We start from the raw sequence: 23938 nt of genomic DNA, 5'->3' as shown, positions 1-23938 counted from the left end.
CCTCACCTTGAGCCCCGAGGAATGGAGTTGGCCTTCTATGGACTAGGAGCTCTGAAACTATGAACTCTCAAATAAACCCTTCCTCCTTTAGAGTTGTGCTGGTCGGGTCATTTTGTCACACAGCGAAAAAGCTGTGTAAAACATGCCTGGTGTTCTCTTCAGGTCGATTTTATTTAAACGACCATTTCTGTGAGTGATTCTCTCAAGTACCTAAGTCTTGAGTCCCTCAGGAACTTGTCTTAGTTGGATCAGAACTTCCAAGAACAAGTTACTTAATTCATGTGTGGTTCTGTTTGCTCTAAGTTTGAGGGCTAAATGGGACAAATTATGTAAAATATTTAGGCCAGTATCTGGTGCTTACTAAACGCTGAAAAGATATTAATTATTTGTTGACCTGCAACCCTCCCCCAACCCCCATCACACGTATTTGCGAGCTTCCTGTCTGCATCAGATGCTTGAGTTCTCTTTATCTAGAAAACCAATACCTTTCTTTGCTTGCAGGTTACATTCTTCCCATCCTTTAAGGCTACTTCAGATGCTCAGTCTTCCACAGACCTTCTTGATTCTGTCCATACCCAAGTTCAAAGTCAGCCTTCCCAGGAAGAGTCTTCTTCACATTCAGCCTTGAGTTTTGGCTCTTCATGAATGTGATTAAAAAAAAACTTTTTATTTTTATTTTTTTTTTTTAGATATACATGAAAGTAGAGTGTATTTTGACATATTATATGTACATGAATTATAATGTCCCATTTTTGTGGTTATACATAATGTGGAGTTACACTGGTCATGTATTCATATATGAACATAGAAAAGTAATGTCCAGTTCATTCTACTGTCTTTCCTATTCCTGTTTCCCCTCCCTTCCCTTCATTCCCCTTTATCTAATCCAATGAACTTCTATTCCCTTCCCCCTTATTGTGGGTTAGCGTCTGAATATCAGACAGAGAACTTTCAGCTTTTGGTTTTTTGGGATTGGCTTATTTCATCTAGCATGATAGTCCCAGTTCCATTCATTTACTGGCAAATGCCATAATTTCATGGATGTGATTTTTATCTCCACTCAACTCTCAGGACCTTGAAAATAGAATCTAAGACTTGTCCATATCTGGGATTCTCTGCAGCATTTTGCAATGTCTGACATGAAGAATCTGTTGGACTATAATTGTCATCTTATTTTTGTACTTCTTATTAGATTGAGTAAGCAGAGGAGCCACAAAGTCAAGGATTGACAGAGTCTAGTTAAAACTAAATTTTTTTAATGATGTCATGTATTCATTATTACATAACAAACTTAGGTATTTGAGCTTATATGGAGGAGTGTTGGTAACAACAGCCAAATAAATGTTTAAATTGAAAGGTTGTTTTAAAAATAGGTTTTAAATGTTTATGGCTGAAGCATCTTTAACCATGATTAGTGACTTCCAGAGTCCCTCAAGGAAGTCACAGGTATGAGGCATGGTGAGGTTCCCACCTGTGTCAACAACAGCCAGCCAGCTGCCCATCCAGAATATAGCAGGGCATAGAATGCCCAGAATGTAGTAGCTTCTCAAAAACTACTTAATAAAGGAAATCTCTCTTCTCCCTGTGCAGACTTGGGTTGCCTCACTGACTTCTTCAAACCTCAGTTTCTTCAACTGTAAAATTAGTATGAACCTGATGTTCTTCCACTGTATGAGGAACAAAAATAAATGTGAACACAAAACATTTGTGTGTAATGGAAACAATAATTTGTCAGAATAAACCTAGCCAATAAAGAAGAAATTCCAATTGCTAAGACACAAAGTTTCTTTGGATATGTCTAAATAGCTCTCATTTAAATTTTTTTTAAAAAATATTTTTTTAGTTGTCAATGAACCTCTATTCTACCTATTTTTATGTGGTGCCGAGAATCAAACCCAGTGTCTCACACATGCTAGGTAAGCGCTGTACCACTGAACTCCAGCCCCAACCCTAATTTTTATTTTAGTACCATTGCATGGAAGACTCAGTTTTTTATGGAAAGTCAGAGTGATTCCAACTCAGCATCTACAGTTGTTGAAAAGAACAAGTAAAGCAAGTGATTGCAAAGCCCTTGCCTAAAATCTGAGGAATTATACAATAATAATTGTAATCATCTGTGACTAAAAGTATTTCCATCTTAGTAGGTTGTAAGTAATACATTTTCTCCTCACTCAAGTCTCTTTTTACTCCCTAAATAATGCATTACCCCTTGCATTGACAATCTCCTGGACTACTTTTTTGTGTTTAAAATGAGAATCTGGTCTGCCCACATGAGCTAACACCTTTCACCTCAAGAGTAATACTGACAATCTCCAAGAAGAGGACCTTGAGATTTACGATTTGAGTGTTGAGGTGGAACGTTAGCAGTGTAGCAGTTCGGGGGAAAGAATCCTCACACCTCATTTCTTCATTCAAATGAATTCAACAAATATTTCCTAAGCACAGAGTCTGAGCCAGGCAATGTGTTACAAATGCCATACACCTTAGAAGGCCACACAGACCTGGAAACTAATCATTGTAATACGGGTAATAAAAGTTTTATTGAGGATCTGCAGAAAGTATCTTGGTAACATACAGTGTGGAATTACCAATGCTGCTGTGGGAGGAGGGGCCATGGAAATAGTCTTGCTTTTGCAGATAACTGAGCTCCTTCTAGTTCATCAAAACAGAGGGGGATTGAATGTGGGGAGTTAGGTGGCAGCTTTGTCAGAAGGGCCCGGACAAACAGGTTTTAGGCAATGCTTCCAGGAATAAGTCACAGAAAAGTATCAGAGAACTAGCCCACCGAGGGTCTCACTACCCTTGTGTGATCAGAAATTCAGAAGTTCAAAAAGACACAGCTCCAACTCTCGGCAACAGAATCATACTGCCCCAACTGGAATCTACACTAACAACAGTGGACAGCCATCACATAGTCTCTGGGCATCCTTGTAGCAAAGCCAAATGGCTCCTGTTGGGAGGCTCAAAATGGCTAGAGTTAGGCTCCCTCAGCAAGACTTCAGACAGGCTATGGTTTTATTATGAAACCAAGGTCATGAACACCCTGATTCAGTGTATGTGCTCAAGGTCATAAATGCTTGCTTGTGAGCATGTGCCCATTGACATAACCTGTTGGCAATGTGCCTTCTTTGGCCTATATATAAATAAAAAGCCTGTGGAAATGGCTCAAGGGGCCAAATGGAACTGGTTGGGGGCTAAATGAAGTAGGGGCTGGAGGCTGGGGGCTGCTGCCACCTCTGAATTAAGCATGTCTGCTATCCCAACTGTGTCATGCATCTTCTTCCACCTGCCAGGACCTCCAATCCGTTTCCTGGGTCTGAACCTCCCATTACAGCTCTGTGACCATGTTTGATAGCAGAAGCATGCCTAATCGTCAATCCTGTCTTGTGGCATTTTGGGTCTGCTTGGCAGAAGTTGAATCTTCTGGGGGACCCAGGTTATGAAGAAATCTGGAAAATGTGGTCTCAAAATATTAGTGTCTCTGGCCAGCAGTGAGTCTTGCTACCAGTGGATACATGGGAGGGAGTCAGCCTTCAATTTCTTATTCAAGTCTTCTTGGAGAAAGAGCTGCTTCATCTGGGACATGAGGATTCATAGGACAGGCAGGTTGGGCAAAGAGCATTTTGAGCCGTGGTATGCTTATTGCATACTGCCATGGCACAGAGCTGTAGAAATGTGTGTCCAGATCAAGTTAAAAAAAAAAGTAGTTTGAAATAACAGTAGCACAAGGTGTGAAATGAGGAGCAATGAGAGATGAGGAGGGGGATAATTTTGAAGGACTGATATTAAAGGACTTTTGATTAAAGGACTTTTTATTAAAGTAGTAAGTAGGCAGGCATAGAAAAGTTTTAAGGAGTGTATGTGTGCATAGGTGAAGGTGTGGATGGATGGGGGCCGTATTCATTTTCCTTGGCAGCTATTACCATGGTGTCCTGATAAATGTTTAACACTGACTTTCTGGAGGAAAAGAAGGTTCTCTGATTTGTAGCATATACCTATACCAATACCAATTGCTGTATTGTAAATACTCCTGATATGACCCATTTCTAGCTACCAACATGATATAATTGAATGTGGAATTGGGAAGAAATGCATATACAATTGGGCCTTCTATATATTCAAAACAACCTCATAAGATGTGTAGCAGTTCCTTTTCAAAATGATGCTTACCTCTCTAAGTGTTTTATCGAGACTTCGTAAAATGGCCCCCCGCTCTCCGCAGTCTGTGGGGATTGCCTCAACTGAAAACAACTGCCGGACCCTGGGCCTTTCCTCTTTTCAGGATTAGCCCACAACCACTGGTTAACCCCGTGGCATTAAGATCCTGTTCCCTCTTCCCATTTTGGGACAACTCTGAAGGATCATTGTTCTCCATAGTTCCCTGTGAGGTGCAGAGGCCCAATTTGGGAGTGCATTGCTCCTTGGTTTCTCTTTCTATCCAAGCCAGCCTCCTTCCTTGTTTTAGGCATTGAACCCAAGTGTATTACTGTTCCATAAACTTCTTGAGAATCTCTGTGCCAACACCTGCTTCTTGGGGGACTCAGTTTGTGGCAGGTGCTCTTGACGTTTGCCTGGCTGCCCTTTTTGAACATTGCTATGGGGACTACTGAATGTGTGCAAGAGTGAGCAGGCCCAGGACCACTGATTCATTCCTTTGACTCCCAAACAAACCAGTGGTGGGTGAAAACCAAGACTCCAATGTTTTGCTGACTGAATAAAGCTTTATTTTTAATGCAAAATAAAACAAGAAAAATTTATATACTCATATATAACAACATCCAAAATGTTTTTCTGTGGTACAAATGAGATAATCTTAAAAAGTTTGTCAAGAATTCACTCTCCACCCCCATATGCCAAAATATGATTTCACATAATTTAAATGTATGAACAGACTTGGTATCATAAAAGCACAGGAAACACTAGAAAAAGTGATGGTATAAACAACAGGTTTTGTTTTATGTCCTGGTAGTAAACAGCGCTGCAGATGGAACTGAGCAGTTTCTGAAGAGCCGAGTTAGGAGACAGGCTAGAAGAGTCTTTGAGGGTTGGTTCACTTCCTATTCTGAGCTCAGTAGCCAAGCCCACCTTTAAAAGTCAGATTGTGTGTAATTCTATTACTGTTTAAGGACATGAAGGAGAAAGAACTTCACTTAGAAGTCGTAGCTGCATGTGAGCTTATTTTAGATATCTTTTTTTCTCCTTTTTATCAGAAAGGTGACTTTGTAGGGATATCTTAGGGAGATTCCCTTTCTGCTCTGATGGTGGCACAGTTTCAACTTAAGTCAGCATGAACTGAGAGAGCAGAGAAATACTACCGTGGCTGTTTCTGAATCCAGCTTTCTCCTGCCTAATTGCATGAAATCAGGACTTTCTGTTGCTCATGGACTCAGTGAGCAGTCGGATGTCTACCCAACTGAACCAGTTTGAAGGGCATTCATCGTGGGTCTCATAGTTTAATACCAACAGGAACACTGCAGACTCGGATTTCTTTAAATACCAAACTCTCCAGATCTCTCTACTCTCCTGAAACACTATGAGGTTCCTCCAAAGAAAATGAATGCTCTGGTTACAGGTTAGGGGAAATCAGCACCCTTTCTAGGCTTGATCTCTGTACATATCAGGGGAAAAAAGAAGACAGCCTCCCTGTCCTTCTGAATTATCAGGTGGATTACCTTCAGAAGGTAGATTCGATTAAGGATTTACATGACTCTTTAGAAGAGATTATGGGTTGGGTTTTAATTTTATTTATTTGGTAGCAAAAATAGTGAAGTTTCAAATCTCCTTTATCAGGAAGTATGCATGGGACTTCTTCCACGGTGACTGCAGGCCTATGGATCTCTACTGGGCTCTTGATTATAAGACCTTTTAAGACTTTGCTCCACCCTATTCTGTGTGAACAATACATTTGTACCCAAGAATAATGAGCCTCAGAATAACATTTTCCCATTTTTGTTTGGTACTAAATCATGATTTAAGACAATGTTCCCTTTTTGAGCTTGCCTCTCATCCACTAGTTTGATATTGTAAGGAAACAATTTAAACCAAGAGGGATAGTGCCACAGCCCACTGGCATGATGGGAACAAAATATCTTGTTTCTCTTGTGGAAGATCAAATCCTCCTAAAGGTTTTCAAAGGTCTCCTCTCTTTCACCTTTCTAGTCTGGCAAAAAAGGGAGAAATATAGGGCTCCTTAAAATATCTCATGACTTAAAGCCAAACATGATTCTGAGACTTCAACAACCCAGCAGTCAGATCCACAGTCATGTGGGTGTATGCTGACAGGCGTGTAGGTCGGAATGCCACTCTATCCCACAGGGGCTATTAAAGTTCTGCGCCACAAGGGGACAACTGATTGAGTTTTCCCAAGGCCGTAAATACATGGGGAGCTATTTGCTGCTCCTGGGCACCTGCTGATTAGAGCCTGGACTTCTAAGTACTCTAAACAACTTGTTCTCCTGAACTCTGGGAAGAGTCCTGTAACCTCTGGGAGGTGTGACTGGAGGGGTAGTAGACAGGCATTTATGAAGCTTACATTTGAGTGGTTCTTAATTGTTGCTTGGCTTGATGGAGCCTCTGTCACAGATATAATGTTAGTTTCTTTAGGGCAAGATCAAATGGAGCGTATGTTATACATCAAGCAAGAAAAGATAACTGTTATAATCTATGTTTTTTTGTTCACTTTAATAGTACCTTCACATCACTGATTGCCCCTCAGGATTATCAGCTATTTTATTGACTGTGTACAAGACAAAGCCACGCTTTGGAGCTCCTGTGTACAGGAGGAACTGTGTGCCCAAGGTGGCAACACCGGGCTGAAAACAGGGCACTCTGACTGCAGGGGCCACTTTTCCAAGACACAGAGGGCTCACCTTGTACCACCGGCTGCCCTGCAGCTTAACCAAAAGAAGACTTTCGGGGTTGCTATGTCCGGTAGTCTATATATACTTGATTAAAACATGGAACATCCCAAAGAGTTGATTTTTAATGTTTCAAAACAAGTGGCATTTCCCTTGTCTTATTGTTCTTGTGTTTAAATTTGACTTAGCTTAAGGGAAAGAAAGGTAACATTCAGCACCCTGCATTCACTGCACCCCACCTTTAGGTGAGCAAGGCCAGGCAGTCCCAACCTTTTTGAACAAATTGGAGACAATTTAAGGGTATCTGCTTTGAGACAGATGACAGGGGACAAAAAGCAACTTGACAGTCTGTTCTTTAGAAGGCCATGGTAATTGTGGTTTGGAAAATGCTAGCTCTCCAAGTCCAGTAAATAACACTCCTTAGGTCTCAAAGCAGCAGTTGTCTCATTCCTGGTAACAAAATTCTATTTTAAATTAAAAAAATAAGACTAAACTGGGATAGATGGATACTCTATGTATTCAGTAATACTATAATTTATTAAATCCTCTCAGTTGGAGGTTTCCTACTCTCAGCCAAAATAGTTCTAAATTGAACTCAAGACACTTTTTGGGGAAGGAATGAAGAAGGAATGTGAAAAGGCTTAAAGTATTTTGATGTCACTGTGCCATTCCTGGTATCGCTGTTTCTCAATCTTTTTGCTTGGGTTCTCATTTGGGTCAGATTGTAAGTTTTAGATGCTCTGTTTTTGTAGGAACCAGAAATGTAAAATAGCTGGGAGGCTCAAAAGAAACTGGGATGGGTTTGTTCTACTTGAGGATCTTAGTGGGCGGGGTTTCAGCTTTTCAAAGCCATAAGACCTTCCTGTTTCAGCGGAGGCCTTGTCCACGCCCTGACTTTTGTTAATGAAATAAAGAAGACACATATTGATCTAATCTTATGCCTTTCCTCCTCCCTCGTCTTATTCATCAACCTTTCCAGAAAGCATTTTTATCTTCCATTCTCCAGATTGGTAATCACAGGTGTTTGAACACACACAGAGACACATGCAATCATTCATGTCCACTGACTACCTGCTGGTGGTCCATTTCCAAAGGTCATGGTCAGCTCCTTCCTGTCCTCGAGGGCAGATGGGTACTGTTTGGCACTGACTCTGGAATTGGCACCCCTAGGGCATCGTTTCCCATGTGACCTAACCAGCAGGTTTAGCCCTCCAGTGAGGCCCCAGTTAAAATATTTATAGCCAGGAGATTTGGGGATGATTCTGAAACCAGTTACCTCCAAGCCACCTGTGCATGGGATGTGGGAGGCAGGAAGGTGGGGACCCTGGGAATGTCAGTGCTCATCACCTGGTCACTGGTCCTTGGAATATATTCCTTTGGGAACTCTGACTAGCTTTGCACATTCTCCCAGGACACTAACACTGCATTCACATTTTACTGACTTTTATATCAACAGCAAGGAAGCATGGGAAAATGTTTACATTAAGTGAGTGATATCAGGGACCTGAGAAAGATGATAAGAAATGTTGTCTTCCTCTGGGTATAAAAAATTTCAAGAAGGTCACTACACATATTTGCTGATTTTTTTTTCTTGATGAAAAAACTGTACTTAGTAAGATGCCCACGTCTGTAGCGTCTATGCTGCCTCTCTGCAGGCACCACAGTTCCAATAAAGGGTCTGAGGCCCAGCCTCTGCATGGGTAGTGCTGCCTGGCAGAGTTGGGCTCTACTGCCAATTCTCTGGGGTGGGGGTTTGCACACTGGCTGGGCTATCCAGCCAGAGGGCCACCATGTAGTCAAGTCTCCATCACCAGTTGCTTATCCAGTTGCTACTTTCTCTGAACTGACCAATTCTAAAGCCTTTCAAGTATTAGGAAGTACTGTTTTCATGACCCCATCCTTCCTCTTCCTTCTGAATCCACCCCTACCCTGAAATTCCTTATCCCTCTGAGTAGCAGTTGAGTGTTACAGACTTGATGAGAAAACACTAATCTGTACCACGGAGGATTCAAACAGGAAGAAGGCCACAGGTCTAGGAAGGGCAGAGGCCAGGTCCTCCCGGATGGGCTGCTCATTTCAGTGGCATCAGCTATACAGCTGCAGTCATGGGGTTCTTCTGCCTGGGATCCTGGGTTCGGTAGGGGTACTGGTCAGGGCTTCCCCCTCTGGGCCCTGCTCTGCCCATTTCCTGATAGGCTGACACTCTTTGGTGCTGAGGAGGAGATGGTGGAACATCTTGCCGGAAGGGTCCTTTGTGCTGGGGGGCGGGTGGGGGTGCATAATAATGAGGGTAGCGGAGATCTGCCATCCTCAGATCTGCGGGGCGCGAATAGCTCCCTTTGGGAGGATGCCCAGGATGAGGCCCTGGGTAGTAGGGAAGCTCCCTTTCCTTGTAGAGCCCTCGGGGTACTGCTGTGAGGTAATCCACAGGGTCTGCTGGACCTCCCCTGGAAAGAGAAGAAGACACGCACATTAGCTGCTGCCAAGCTGGCTCCCCAGCTGAAGACTGCAGAATGCAGTCTCCTGTACATTTTGCTGTAGCCAGGAACTCAGCCTGGCCAATGGTATGTGAGCAGAAGTGGCGTCTCACTTAGAAACAAGAGTGGGAAATGTCTTCCCTTTTCTTTTTGGCTGTTGGAGTAGCCGTCTTAGACCTCAAGGCGATAACCAACTGCCCAGGAAGACAGAGAAACAAGAAGGCAGAAGCCTGGGTCCTCCATGCAACAGAGTCACCCTGTCAGCCAGGACCCTTTACACTCAAAAAGATACTTGTGAGAGAAGTACATTTCTGTCTTATTTATACTCTCTTACATTGGTCTTTATTCCTGTAACTGAACTAGTGTCCTAAATGAGGCACAGAGCTTGGCTCTCTTAAGCCTGGGACCATCAGAACTTTTGCTTTTTGCATCAGCAGAAGCCTGTCTCACTATTATGCTAAGTGAAAGAAGCCAATCCTGAAAACCCAAAGGCCTAATGTTCCCTCTGATACTTGACACAATGAGGTGGGGTTGGGGGGGGGGGAGAATAGAAGTTCTTTGGATTAGACAAAGGGGAATGAAGGGAAGGGGTGGGGATGGGGATGGGAAAGAATGGAATGAATCAGACATCACTTTCCTGTGTTCATATGTGAATACACGACCAGTGTAACTCCACATCATGTTCATCACAAGAATGGGAAGTTAGACTCCATGTAAGTATACTATGTCAAAATATGCTCTACTGTCATGTATATCTAAAAGGAAGAAATAATAATAATAATAATAATAATAATAATAATAATAATAATAATAATAGCCGGTCTCAGAAATGGCTGCAGAAATGCACAGGCTACTTGGAGTCACAAAGTCCCCATGAGCTGCACTTGCTTTCCTTCTGGATCTGGGAGGTGCTCTTTCAATGGGCTGTGGTCCTGGCCTAACTCTGGTGGCTGCTGTCATAGCCTAGGAAAAGTTCCAAGCCAGGGCTGAGAATTGCCCACCCAGAACTCTGGTAAAAGGTAACTAATTCCACCACAAATCAAGAAGCTCCACCAGGCCCGTAGGAGAGTGGAAAAACTCAATCCAGCTGTAAGCTGCCCTGTGTAATGGGCAGGCACATAGCGAGGTCCCGCGCAAGAATAAACACTAACAGGAAGTGGCCCCGTCTGGATCTTTGTGGAAGACACAAGCAGCTTCTGATCTGTTTGCCACAACAGAAGCTGCATGTCTCTAGACAATGTGCAGATGACGGCATCTTGTCTAGCCTGGGGTTAAACGCATGACTTCTGTTTGCAGCTCTTAAAGTCCCATACACTGTGCCCATATTCATGACCATTCACCTTCCACTTTTACTACTCCCCCTTTTAAGATTTTTGTTTTTTTTTTTCAGAAAAGAAAAACAGCAACAATACTAATTAATGAAAAGAGCTCCAATGTCAGAGTACAGACTTGAAAGAAATGACAGGGCTGTGAGCGCCCCGTGCCTGTGGTTAATCAGGCACTGTCAGCGAGGGTCAAAATCACCCTGTAATCTGCTGAGCTGGATGCTAAAACAGCTCGGTCCTTCCTCAAATCAATGGAGATTTGACAAGCTCCGGGCATGGGCACGTGTGGAAAGCAGCCCGTGGACATGCTCGTAAGGCTGAACAATAGAATTTTCCTTCCCCTTTTTTTGTGTCTTAATTTGGCTATGTATAATAATGAAAGATAGATCCTTGAGCTTGGAATAATTTAGTTAGTGAGAGTTTTCAGATAAAAAAATTAAATTGTTTATGTACAAGTTATTATAGCATCAGCTGCTATTATTCAGTGCAGTTTGCTTTGCTCTATTTTAAATTGCCCATGACAAATAGACTACAGATGCATCATCTGTCACTCTAGTCCTGGGAAATAAAGGAGCCTGGCTTCACCTTTCCTTTTCTTGAGAATTTCATTTTGGATTTAGAAAATTTCCAGCACTCATTATATCTTTTATTGTAAGACTTTTTAAAGTCCCCCCCGCCCCCACCCCAACCACTCTGCTCATTTTGATTTCCTTTTGGCTCATGTTGGAAATTTTGGAAACACTTTAAAAAAAATCTGTAACTTGTGCTTTCTCTCAAAATCTACGGAAGGTATTGCTCTGTGTGAAGTGAAACATGTGGATTTTCTGCACTTATTTTAAGCCCTTAGGATAAATCACTGACATTTGCAACACACAAACATTATCTGCCTTGAAATGAACATACAACCCAAACTCCCTCCGGACTCTCTTAGCATGAATGTTTCCTGTTTAAAATGGGAAGAGCGAAAGGAGGAATTCCAGGCCTTGGACTTTTAGGGTCCTGGTCTCTCCCGAGAGATATTTTTCTCTTTTTAAAACACAACGTTACAAAAGGCAGGCAGGTCTTTTTTTTTCTTTTTTTTTAATTTTTGAAGAGACAATCCAGACCAACTGGTGACGGGGCAGAAGTCACCCTGAGCAACTCTGCGGCGCAGGTGGCACGCACGCGGGGACAGTTGCTATCTCATCTCCCACTCCTCACCCCTCCAACTCTCCCTGTGAGGAGAAGGGAGGCTTCCCATGGACAGAGGGGCGACCTCCAGATAGTTTTGTGGTCCCAGATGGCTTCCTCCAAGGGAAGACTGTGTGTCTGGGAGTTGATTCCATGTGACAGAAACCAAGTGAGAGAGCTGGGCTTGGTTAAGACCCGAAATGATGGAAATTGTCCTTTTCTGTAGAACTCATTATAGTAGTAATCATTTTAAACTTTTTCAGAGAGAAGAAAAACAATGAGTTGGCCTATACAAACACTGTTTAAGGTTCAAAGAGTGTTGGAAGGATATTTTCTTTCTTGGGGTATGTGTGTGCTGTGTGTGTTCATGGTAACTTTTTCTTCTTTTTATTTAGCTCAAAACTGAGCATTTCAAAACTACAGACTTCTGACAGAACAATGTCTAGCTAGGTTCTTGTATTTGTTATCTTATGTGTGTGTGTTCCTGTACACATCGTAAAGGAATTTAAACTGTAAGGAATTTTTAAGTTTCAGAAAATTCTAAAATTTTTATTCTAAACATTAACTCATTAATTGTACAAATTAATGGGTGTTACTGCGACATTTGCATACAAGTATATATCATATTTCTATTGTAGCACCCTCTCTACTGCTCTCTCTCATTCCCTACCTCAACCTGTCTCCACCACTTTTAGTTCCTCTTCTACTGCCAGGTTATTTAAATTTCTTTTCTTTTTAAGTTTCCACGTAGGAAAGAAAATATGCAATCCTTGTGTTTCTGTGCTTGGCTTATTTTGTTTACCATAATGATCTCCAGTTCCATCCATTTTCCTGCAAATGACATGATTTCATTCTTCTTTCTGGCTGAATAATATTTCATTGTGTACATGTGCCACATCTTAAAAGCACAACGCTTAAACAGGAAAAAGAAGCCCTCCTTATTAACTACAGAACCCAATAAAGGAAGAAGAGGGAACTGAAGTTTTTGCTTTGTTAATCTCCAGTGTCCCTTTTCACAGTCTCTTTTTCTTTGTAAAGTGTGTTTATATGAAAACATAGGATCAATCTATTCCAGGGCCAGGGCAGCACATAGCCCAAGGGCTGATGCTGCGTGCTCGGGGCCCACCCTAGAAACCCAGGGCAGCATCCTCAGGAGACTCAGATTAAACCAGGACCAAGTAGCTCATGTACCAGTACTTCAAGACCCCTCATTTTTCATGTGACCTCATGAGTTTTATTTATGTTATTATTTTTCTTTAAAAAAAAACTTCCAATTTAAAATCTCACACAGAATCCATATTTACTTAAGAAAGAGAAATGAATCTGTTTTTTTCCCCAACTCTTCAAAGGAACTATCATGAAAATACCTATCTTTAAAATCTTTTGCTTCTTTTTATTTCTGAATAGATTCATTTGTGGAACCCAGAAGGATTCAGGTTTTGCTTGGAAAACTCATAGGAATTGTCTCATGTATGTCATTAATTACATTGAAGCATGCAATAATGAATGTTAACCCTAATCCAGCCCAAATGTGAAAAAAAACTATGGTTTATTTACATGTAAAGCAATAATAAAGATTATTGTCTTTACATAGGTTTTCCTGATTTTGCCATCTTACTATGCTAATGTTTTTCATTGAGTGAACAAAGGAACTGGACTCAGTGTCTATGCTGGTGAGACGGCAGTCCTGGGTGCTGAGGATCACCTTCATTTCATGAAAGGAGGGAAGATATGCTCCCACATTTGCTAATACAATCCTGTTTGGAGAAAGGGTTTGGTAACGGAAGGCAGAATAGCTGGCAAAACTTTTAGTAGGAGCGAGGTCACTAAACTCACAGGACTAGAGGGAAGGACATAAATAATTTTGAATCCTCCCCTCTCTACACCACCCTCCCCCTCAATTACAAAGAAAGCTTACACCCTGTTGTCACCCATGTGGTCACCGTCACCTGTCTTTTACCCTGCCTGCTATTCCCATACTGCACTGGAGCATGGGCATCTGGAAGGCAGGTCCCAGGTCTCAGGAGACCTCCCTTGGAGCTCAGCACAGGGCTTCATATGCAGTAGATACACCATGAATATATGTCAAATTTGTTTAAGAGAAAATCGACAAACATACAAGGGGGTTAGATGGGGGACAGAGGTGCGAAGAGGCACAAGAGGAGAAAGAGGACTTGTTAGGAGCCAGAGACTGATGATGGTTGAAGTTAGATTGATGTCTGAGCACAGGGGAAAGAATGTAGAGGGAAATGGCCTGAGTAAAGGTTGGCTTGAGTCCAATATTAAAAGACTTATACACTTTACTAGGGTAGAGTTTACTTATCTTATTCATCAAGAATAAAATTATATTGTTTTGTCTCTGTTGTCTTGAAACATAGTACATGCTCAATAAATCTTGGACTGAAATTTAATTGCCTTGGCTTACCAGTGAGGTCAGCATGACTAATTGGTACACAGAAAATTGAAACTCTACATCATGTACAACCACAAGAATGGGATCTAAATTAGAAAAAGTTATACTCCTTGGTATGTATAATATGTCAAAATACACTCTACTGTCATATATGTCTAAAGAGAACAAATAAAAAAGAAGAACTCTCATGAAAAAAAAAAACTATCTCAAACTCAAATGAAATATAAACTGGGTTTACTCAGGGCAGGTTAAGTATATTTAATCAAAAATCAGTTAAGAAATGTGTATAAGATGTTCTGCAAAGAAATTTTCTTTGCTTCCGTCATAAACACAGTAATCTAGGAACATTTTAATGTGCGTGTTTCAAAATATAGTAGAGTACAGGGTCTCACATAAAGGACCCTAGGGATATACTGTCAAAGTCGGGTGTGATCGTCACAATCCCAAATACCGGGTGTGAGGGTTGATGAACACAAACCAGAGGTGGAGGTGGTGTCCAGTTCTCCTCTGTTCCAGTGCTAGTCCACCTTTCCCCACAAGAACACCCATGATGGATGACTTTCATATAAGCCACATTTGCCCCAGAGAGTCAGAAACTGGGGTTATGCAAACTTTTCTACCATTGCTATAACTCAGCCTCTCCTCCCACTCAAGACAGAACCTGGGAATTCAGAGACTGGAGCTGCATTATTTATTATTATTATTTTTAATTGTAAACAAATGGGATACATGTTGTTTCTCTGTTTGTTCATGGAGTAAAGGCATACCATTTGTGTAATCATAAATTTGCATAGGGTAATGTTGTTTGATTCATTCTGTTATTTTTTCCCTTCCACCCACCCCTCCCACCCCTCTTTTCCCTCTATACAATCGGAGCTGCATTATTGACAGGGAAAACCTGAGACTGCAGTAATTTATTAGAAGAAATATTTGTAATTATCAGTTCTTCACTGGCAAATCTTTGCAACAGAGCCGACCATGATGCACCTACCTTTCTTGAGGTTGAGTTTAAGAACCATGGCTGTATCTCATCTAATGAGCTCCTTTTAGGAGGAGGAAGGAGAGATGATGCTGAAAATCTCTGAGAGGAAAAAATAAGTAAGAGACATGTCCAGGCAGGTAGTTTGTTTTGAAAGTAAGTGTGTTTGGAAGGTAAAGAAATAAGATTTTCAGTAAAAGTGAGAAAACCATAGGGATTTCTGAGCCAAGGGAGAATGTCCAGTTTAGAAATCAGCATTGGGTTTTCCAGCTACAGAGAAGCATCTGAAGGGCAAAATCTTGTTCTTCTTACTTTTCATCAAACACTGGGTGTGCTACTTAGCAGCCAGAGACAAATTTTTAACTTCCATTGTAGCCTTTATGGGTTTCCTTTTTTGGTGAAAATTGACTGTGATCAAATTTGGGGTTGGAATGAGGGGACGTAAGTGAGAAGTAAAAGCCCTGGTGCTGAGAGGTGCTTGCACCCATTGACAGAAAGTGGACATCTGGCAAAACCATACTCTCCTCTAGCATGTCACAGGGAGTATTTAGTGGCTATGCTGGTCTCAGTGCTTTTTCTCTTTGGTATTTCTACTAATACTGCAAAGCTTAAAAAAAAAAAAAAAAGATTAGTGTAAACTAATGTGCTCATAGGCGTTTGCCACCGGGGCCATGCGGATGGAGTTGCTTTTAGACTGTGTTTGGAATTCCTGTAGTGTTAGGTTTCTAGTTATTGGGCCTTTATCCTTGGTCCAGGCACGAATGTGGTCAGCCAGGATTAGCAGAGCCCTCTGCAATGTTATTACATAGCTTTGATTTCGGCAGATTTTACACAATCATAAAACATAATGATCGTTGATGACCTGCGTTACAGAAATGATTACCGAAAAGGAATCCCACTTTCATTACTCCTGTACCCATGGTGTTAGGGGAGAGGGCCCTGGCTCTTTGTAAAGAACTGGAATGAGAAGAGCTTGCAGCAGCAGATGCTTTGGCCCTTGTTAACACCAAGAAAATGTTTGCCAAGAGAATGAAGGAGGAATGGTAATGACCGTGTGCTCAGAAGACAGTGCTAAAACAGTTTGAAACAGATGCCATTTCGGCCACCTCCGTTTGAGTCCTTTTTTTTTCCCACAATGTTCACAAACACAAGAAGTCAGCTACTGCCTGTGTGCTGAGTTTTGGGTCTGACACAGCAGATGTTATCTGGAAAACTCAAGCCCTTAAGAGAGTTTCATCCCGAAAAAGGGTCCTGCTAAATCATTTTCTTTATGAGGGAGTGAGAGGTTTCAAGAGTGGGTGCTGGGGAAGATTAGAAAGGACAAGCCTGAGAGCCAATGCAGAGAAGGACATCCCGTGGAGATCGAGAGCTGTCCTAAGTGGTTGTGAAAAGCAGTCATGAAATCCATTCAAGGGATACCTCCGCGTGATCCTTCTATGGGCTTCTTAACCACAAAAGAGCTTTTATTTAAGGAGAATGGGAACCAAAGAAACAAATGATCATAATTCCACAGGTTACTTAAACCCTGCCCACCTTCTATAATAACACTGGATTTCAATGCTTGTCACTCAAGGGATGATGGTTGAATTCTAAGTGCAGACTTAAGGGGCTAACAGGTTGGGGAGTATAGGGTCCTGAATTCCAAAGGCTGTTCCCCTGCCCCTTAGCAGAAGCACTAACAGCTCCTGCCCAAGGAGACAGGACATTCTACAGGTAAAACGTACTGTTCATGAGCTGTTTTTCTGAACTTTTAGATTATATTATGTGTGTGTGTATGTGTGTATGTGTGAGTGTGTGTATATATATGTATTTGCATACTTACAATAATATAATTTTGGGGAAGATACTTCTGTCTTCCACATCTTTACCCTTTCCATTAGTTTTTAAATTAATACAAATAAATCATGAATCACTATCTCCTCTCCCCTCCCATTAATTTCCAAAACCTAAGGATTTTGATGTAAACTACCTATGATCATCAGATCTTTAGAATTCCTTCTCAACATGGGCAAGGAGTGTGGGGAAGGAGTCTTCAATATCTCTCTCTTGTGGGTACAGGGGTGGGAGGAAGGGCATCCATATCATGCTTTCATTAGGACATAGGAAAATCCTGGCCCTGCAAATGTCTTACTATGAAATTCAGAAGCAGAAAGTAAGTGCTGGGAAGAGTGCCACTGTACTTGATAGGTTCAGTAATAAGCTTTTCAAATGTTGCATTTAGAATTGCAAAGGTTCAAAGCAAGCTGAGCATAGTGGCTCTTTCCTGAATGCTTAAAGCAACCTAAGTTCCATCCTAAGCATTCTCTCCAGTTAACATTTATTCCATTATTATCCCTGGTTTGCAGATGAGGAAACTGAGGAACACAGAGGTTATGCAGCTTGAACCAAAGCCACACAGGAAGTGGCAAGTTCCAAGTTCATAGTCAGGCAGACAGAACCACAGGTCTCTTGCTAAGCTAGAATACGCAGTCTCTGACCATACTTAATTCTCACCTGCTCATAATGTAGCTACTGGCATCAGGTAAAACACTGGTTTATATCTGTAAACACATTTTTTTCCCATTTAAAAAAAATCTAATGTGTGAAAAGGCAAAGAATTTCATTTCTAATTGGTACTTAGGCTTTTAGAAACCCAGGAAGCTGAAACTCCTGAAAGCTCTGGTAAAATGCCAAAGAACACAGATAGAATTCCTGTGGGAAGTTTCATTCTGAGACTCTGAACCACCTTCCCCTGAGGGAAACAGTTTCCTGGTACCTTCTGTGAAAATCAAAACAGATATTTGTGTGGTTCTGTTCACAAGGTCCTGTGTTCAAGGTCCAATACCTTGAATGTTGGGGTCATTAAGAATCAATGGAGTATTTGAAAAGAAAAAAAAAGGCAGAGTCTGGGTCTCCAACCCCAAAGAAGGACTGGTCTGAAAGGGGATTGGGAACATGTATTTCTCTCAAGGGTCCAGAGGCCTCTGGTGTAGATGGAACTGGTAGGAGGACTCCCACTGTGACCATGGGTGTGTAAAACACGTAATGGCCTCCAGTGGTCCCTTTGGAGAATGACATGCAGGTCACAGTTGCCCTACCAGAAATCTACACTCCTTCCTTATCCCCACTCCAGCCAGACACTGGGTTCTTGTTAGTTCTTTTAACTATTTGGGACTGTCTATTCTCACTGCTGTGGTTTCATTTTAGGTTCAAATCTCTTTTCAACTGGACTGTTACAACAGTAGTAGCATATTAGGACGCAGGCAGGCAGGCAGAGTTGTGGGTCAGCTTTGCCCAAGAATAATTCCACAGAGTGCATGGCCTGAGTGCATGTAACTCTGAAGGACAGTTGAATTTTGTAACCATCTAGCTAGTTGCCATCAAGTCTGGACCAATTTTGAGCATATCATATTCTGAAATAAAAACATAGCCTACTTCTAAAGACAGGTCAATTCAGTCTTCTTTTGGCAACTGTGATAACATTTACAATTTTGGGATGCAATGCTCTCAAATTTAAATCCTGACAATCTCATTGGTAAAAGGTTTATGTGTGTCTCTATGGGCAATCTGCCATAATTTTTAAAAAATGTCTGCTTATATAATCCTCCATTTATAAGACATAGTGAGGTTTATATAACATTTTTCACAGACTTCTGGGTTCACTCTCTGCCTTAAGAAGTGTTAGCACTTTAATTAGAAAAAAGTAGTTGAAAGAAAAATGGATAAGGGACCAAGGTAAAATCAGGAGTGCTGGATTCAATTCTGGGTAGCAATGATTTGACCTTAGCACCCCCAATACTGACTCCATCTCACCTCTATGCAGGTTTCCCTGGAAAGCACACTCCCATCCTTCTGAGAGTGGCCTGAGCTGCCTGGTACTGCCTTCAACTGAGGGGCAGACCTTGAAGGAGGCGTAGCCTGGCTGCAGAGTGTCACCTGGAGGAGTTTGGATTTGGATACCCTATGTTGCCACAAACATGGTTGGATGAATTTGGGGATTATTATTCTAACAGTTTCACTGATGTCCACCATGAAGGCAATAGACTGAATCCCCAATTTCCACCAGAAAATAAAAGGAAACACTTTTGTCCGCCTCTATTAATTTTGATGTGGAACTAAGCATCTCATGATCATTTTCACCAAAGTGTGGAGGGCACTTTCAATTTTCATCTCCTACTGGTGCTAAGCAGGTTCCAAGGCCCCAGGATGGGCTCCATGAGCACACCCAAAGCCCAGCTGCTGGCCCCACCTGACCGTCCTGCCCAGAATCCAGCCCATTATTCAGCAGAGTGCTTTGGAGATGATATAGGCTTGAGGAATTCTATATAATATCACATTCTATTCAGCTTTTTTTTTTTTTTTTGCAGAGTAAATGGATTTATAGCACAAAGTTTACTGAACTGTATTGTTGGGATGATTTTTAACAAATAATAAAGGTTATTAAGAGATTCCTAAGTACCATGACTTGGACCAGACTCCCCCATCCTGCCTTACTCTCTTCATCCTCTGACTGATCATTACATGGCTGGTAAGGACTGGTTTTTAATGTCATTACCAACCTTTTACTTTCAAATCATCTCTTATTGAAACAAGAGCACTCTTTGTCATCTCTCCTTCTGCTATAACACAGCTTGTCAGCCCAGCTTCTTCAGGTCCTATGCTTGTCTTCCATGTTGGTTAAAATGGAGCTGCTGGCAGCAAATCCAGGCTTATTAGAGCCCAAACTGATTGACAGCCTATGAAATCGCCCCGCTCTCATGGTTACTTCTTTTTGGTTTCAAATGTTCTTGTACATTTACTTACTGTCCTGAAGCTTTCCATGCCCTTGCTCCGATTCCTTTAGCAAACTAATATGTAGGTCCAGAGCCATCCATGAATGCTTTTGAAAAAGAGAGAGCAAGACCAGTTTTTCCTGTGAGCAAGCTCCTTCAGATGTTATTTCATCCTACATTTGTTCTCTAACTCCCTGATTTATTGATTTATTTCTTGAACAATTCAAAGAAAACTGAAAACTCGCCCTCTCTTCTACCTCTTTGAGTGCCGCTCTGGTCTCAGCCATGTTTGGCGTGGGTGTGCATGCCAGTACCAGATGATTTTCCTCCCTGCCTTCACATGCACTCTATTACTACCGCAGCAACCTCAATTCTTAAAGTCAGTCATGAAGCTTCGGCTTTAATAATTTAAATAAAAGCAAATATTTACAAGTATGAGTCATCTAATTTAAAGAAATTAATTAAAAGTAAATGCTGAAGTGATTTAAAACTAAAGAGCCATTACCAAATAAAATGTTATTTACCATTTGCCCCATGCCAACTCATTTTCAAGCTTCGGAGATATGGAGTGCTAAGCTCACCATTTGCTTTTGGCATCACAAGCTTGCAAACCTGCCCACCTCTGTGGGAACTAGATCTCTTTCCCTGTGGCATGGCAGGTGCTTCCAGAGTTTTCAGGTGTGAGGAACCTGAGGATGCACCAGTGCAGTGGGGAGAGTGGAGACTCAGAGGCAGAGGATTGAGTTGGAACAGTGCCAGGAACTGCACTGCTTACCCAAGTGACTTAGCTTTTCCTGAGCCTCCATGATCTCATGTGTAAAATGCCAACATTAGGACCGTCCTTCCTCCCCTTGCTGGGCTGCAATGGGAACTGGACAAGAAAAAGCAATCAAATCAAAGGACCAATCATACTGAGGTCCTCAGTACTTGTTGAATTTGAAGTCACACTCAGTTGTTTTTTTAAAGTACAATGGGATATTCTATATGGAGCCCAAGGTGATTGGCCCCAAACCTAGAATGAACAAGTACATACGTTTGTAAGCAAATCCCAAACTTATAGCTGAATGGTGCACTCCCTGAGCCCCCTCCACATTAATATATGCCACTTCAGGAAAACCTGTACCAGGTTGCAACCAACAGATTCATTTTATATAAACACACAGACAAGACATGCATACATAAGGTTCACAGAGTGTCTTAATTTTTTTAAGCTAATTGCTGATATTTGAAAGCCAAGGGTTTTCACATTAAAATTCAACATTCCTGTTATTTCTTTTAACTCAGAACTTGCCTTCCTACCAGGCCACAATCAGCGGGAGCCATCTTCTGAAAGCAGGGCCCTGGTCTTCCTTGGACTCTGCTCCTGCCTGCTTCTTGCTATTTGCCACCTGCCCCTATTGCTATTTCACTCTACAGTCCCTGCCCTATGTCAATATACATCTTGCCCTCTGATTTCATAACATCAAATGCAGTGTGCATTCTCCACTTGCAGGTGTATCCAAATTCTCCACTTTAAAGAGTGAGGGTCATGGGAGATAGACTACAATTTCTATCATCTTACCCAATCTACCTTTAAAACCTTTAAAACTACATTATCTATCTAGTCTTCAGATAGAAACTCCGAAGACGGGCTCATATCCAGGGAGTTTCAGACAAGTCATTTTACCTTCTCAGACCTTATCTTTAACCCTGTAAAATGAAGATATTAGAATAAGTTGCCTCTAACCAGTTGGGAGGTACTATTTCATGACCCTGCCAGGAATCACACAGGCTCCAGTCCAAGATGACCTAAGCTCACAGTGCCGCCTTTCAGCCTGACCCCTGTAAAGGCGACCCCGGCTGGACCTCTCCACTTATCTGTGCCTTGGTTTCTCCATCTGTAAATTAATATGTGCTTTTTCTTCTCACTGGAGTGAATGAAATGAGAAGGGGTAAAAGCATATTGGAAGAAAGTTGGGATAAAGTGAATCCAAGATCTTATATTACTCTCGTGTAATTAGGAAGGGAAACCTGCCCTGCCTAATGGGATTACTGGATCAGGATTCACAGTCTGCATTGAGAAGCATTACAAAGATTATTTCTGTGGCTGGCACAGTAGAATTTTTACCTCAGCTCTCAGCAGGGCATTACCAGACCTCGGTTAAAGGAAAATGTGTCCCATTTCAGAGAAGGTAGATTCTAATTTACCTCCTTGTTCCATGATTTTATGAGGAATGTATGTAGTTAAATGTTGTCAGGTTGTTAAGAAATTTGATGAGGTGTGAACTAGCCCTTTAATTGTTTTATTTACAACATACTTATAATTCACTAACATCTCATTGGGGAATTCTCTACTTAGTTGATTAAGAGTGGTTTAACTAACTACAATTTGGTAAAACCTGAAGCTGAATAATACCCTTCAAAGTTTTAGTAGTCTTAAATTCATTTGTAAATGTGGAGAGACACTGAGCTGAGTTTTAAAAGAACAGTATCAACAACAACCAAAATATGAATTAAATTCTTAATCATATTCATCATCACCATTTAAAACATAGAAACTTGGAATATCAAGATGTGGAAAAATAACTAAATTTATATCTACTAGTTCTCTAGTACTTTATCTGGTAATAAGAAATGGCTTCAGGGGAACACTTCATTTGTTGGGGAGAAGTGATCAGAATTTCTTTTTGATATCAAAAGCTTAGTTAAAGAATAATTCCCTCATCCTTCCCCTGTGGCTCTAAATCTGGACAAGATGAAACTTGTAATGTTACCCTGAGTCAGAAGGTCATCTTACTTCCTGGTTGGTGACAAAGATAAACCAACCCCAAAATATCACCAAACATCTAAATAAATTACAAACCCTAATTTCTATCCCAGAGGATCACATTGCCTACCTGTGCAAAGAGATGAGAAGCAAACAGGGCATGTAAACTCAACACTGAGTAAGTGTATGGGCTACCTGTTGTAGGTAGGGTTTCCAGGGAGGGGTGTATTGGGTTGGGGCAAGCAGAGGGAAGGAGGGAAGGGACACATGAGTTATGAGGACCCTATAAGGGAGGGAGTTGAAAAAGTGATACTGGAGGAGAATCTCAGAGGCCAACAGAGTGTTGTTGTTTTTGTCAAACTATCCATCCCTGATATCAGATTGTCCTTGTTTTTTACCCTGAGCCAGATTCCCTATGTACTTATGGAACAATGACAGTAACGTCAGAAGATTAAGTTATGATTGGTTTAAATTTATATGCTGAAGTATTTAAGATCATGGAAACTCTTTAATACCGTGTAGGAATTATACTTGTTTGGGAAGCGTTTTGCCTCCACGGAATCACTAATCACTATATTTTGCCACCTGTGTTCTTGTGTGACTCTAATACACTGTGAGCTTCACGCTGGTAAGGACCGCTGCTGAGTTCTCTGTTGACTACCCAGTTTCTGGCACATGATATTTACAAATGGATGCTATCTGGATATTTCTGTTGTGAGAAAAAAAAAAAAAAAAAAAAAAAGGCTTCTCTTTTCTTGAGCATTTGGGTTTCAAGTTTATACCTGCTTGTCCTGCAACCAGCATCCTGCAATTGTTGCCTAGTGACAAAGCTCCCATTATGGGCGGCAGTTCCAGTGAAGGGGACAGCTCTGACGCTCTGCTCAGCTGCTCTGTAGTGAATAAGAGCCCTGGACTTGGAGTCAAAGCTCCTGGGTTCAAATCTCAGTCCTACCAATAGCTTTGAGTGAAATGTTTATCTGTGTCCATTTTCTTCACTTTGAAGTGGGGATTATAATTTGTCAAGCTCATGGTGTTATTAGAAGACCAAATTAGAGAAGTATGAAAAAGTCCTGTAAAGCTGACAAAACCCTATTTGATTACCAGGTATTATTACTGCCACTAGCATTTCCCCTCCAGCTCCTCCACGCCTGAAGCCCTGTCCTCCCTGTTAGAATGCTCAGCGCAATGAGATCCCAGCCTGAGTCTTAATGTCCAAGTGA

At 41.5% G+C, this 23938-nt stretch overlaps 1 protein-coding gene across 3 annotated transcripts in view; it reads right to left on the bottom strand.

Moving 5' to 3' along the window:
- Window positions 1-4684: 4684 nt before the first annotated feature.
- PARD3B (par-3 family cell polarity regulator beta) overlaps window positions 4685-23938 on the bottom strand; it is a 1072202-nt gene continuing 1052948 nt past the window's right edge. For all 3 annotated transcript variants that reach the window (XM_079130568.1, XM_079130566.1, XM_079130567.1), the window contains exon 23: window positions 4685-9304. In XM_079130568.1, coding sequence (XP_078986694.1) covers window positions 8947-9304 — 358 coding nt within the window. In that variant the 3' untranslated portion in view covers window positions 4685-8946. The remainder of the gene's footprint in view (window positions 9305-23938) is intronic.

This window comes from Sciurus vulgaris, assembly GCF_902686455.1.
Source record: "Sciurus vulgaris genome assembly, chromosome: 3".
Lineage (NCBI taxonomy): Eukaryota > Metazoa > Chordata > Mammalia > Rodentia > Sciuridae > Sciurus > Sciurus vulgaris.
This window is presented reverse-complemented; position numbering and strand designations above follow the sequence as displayed.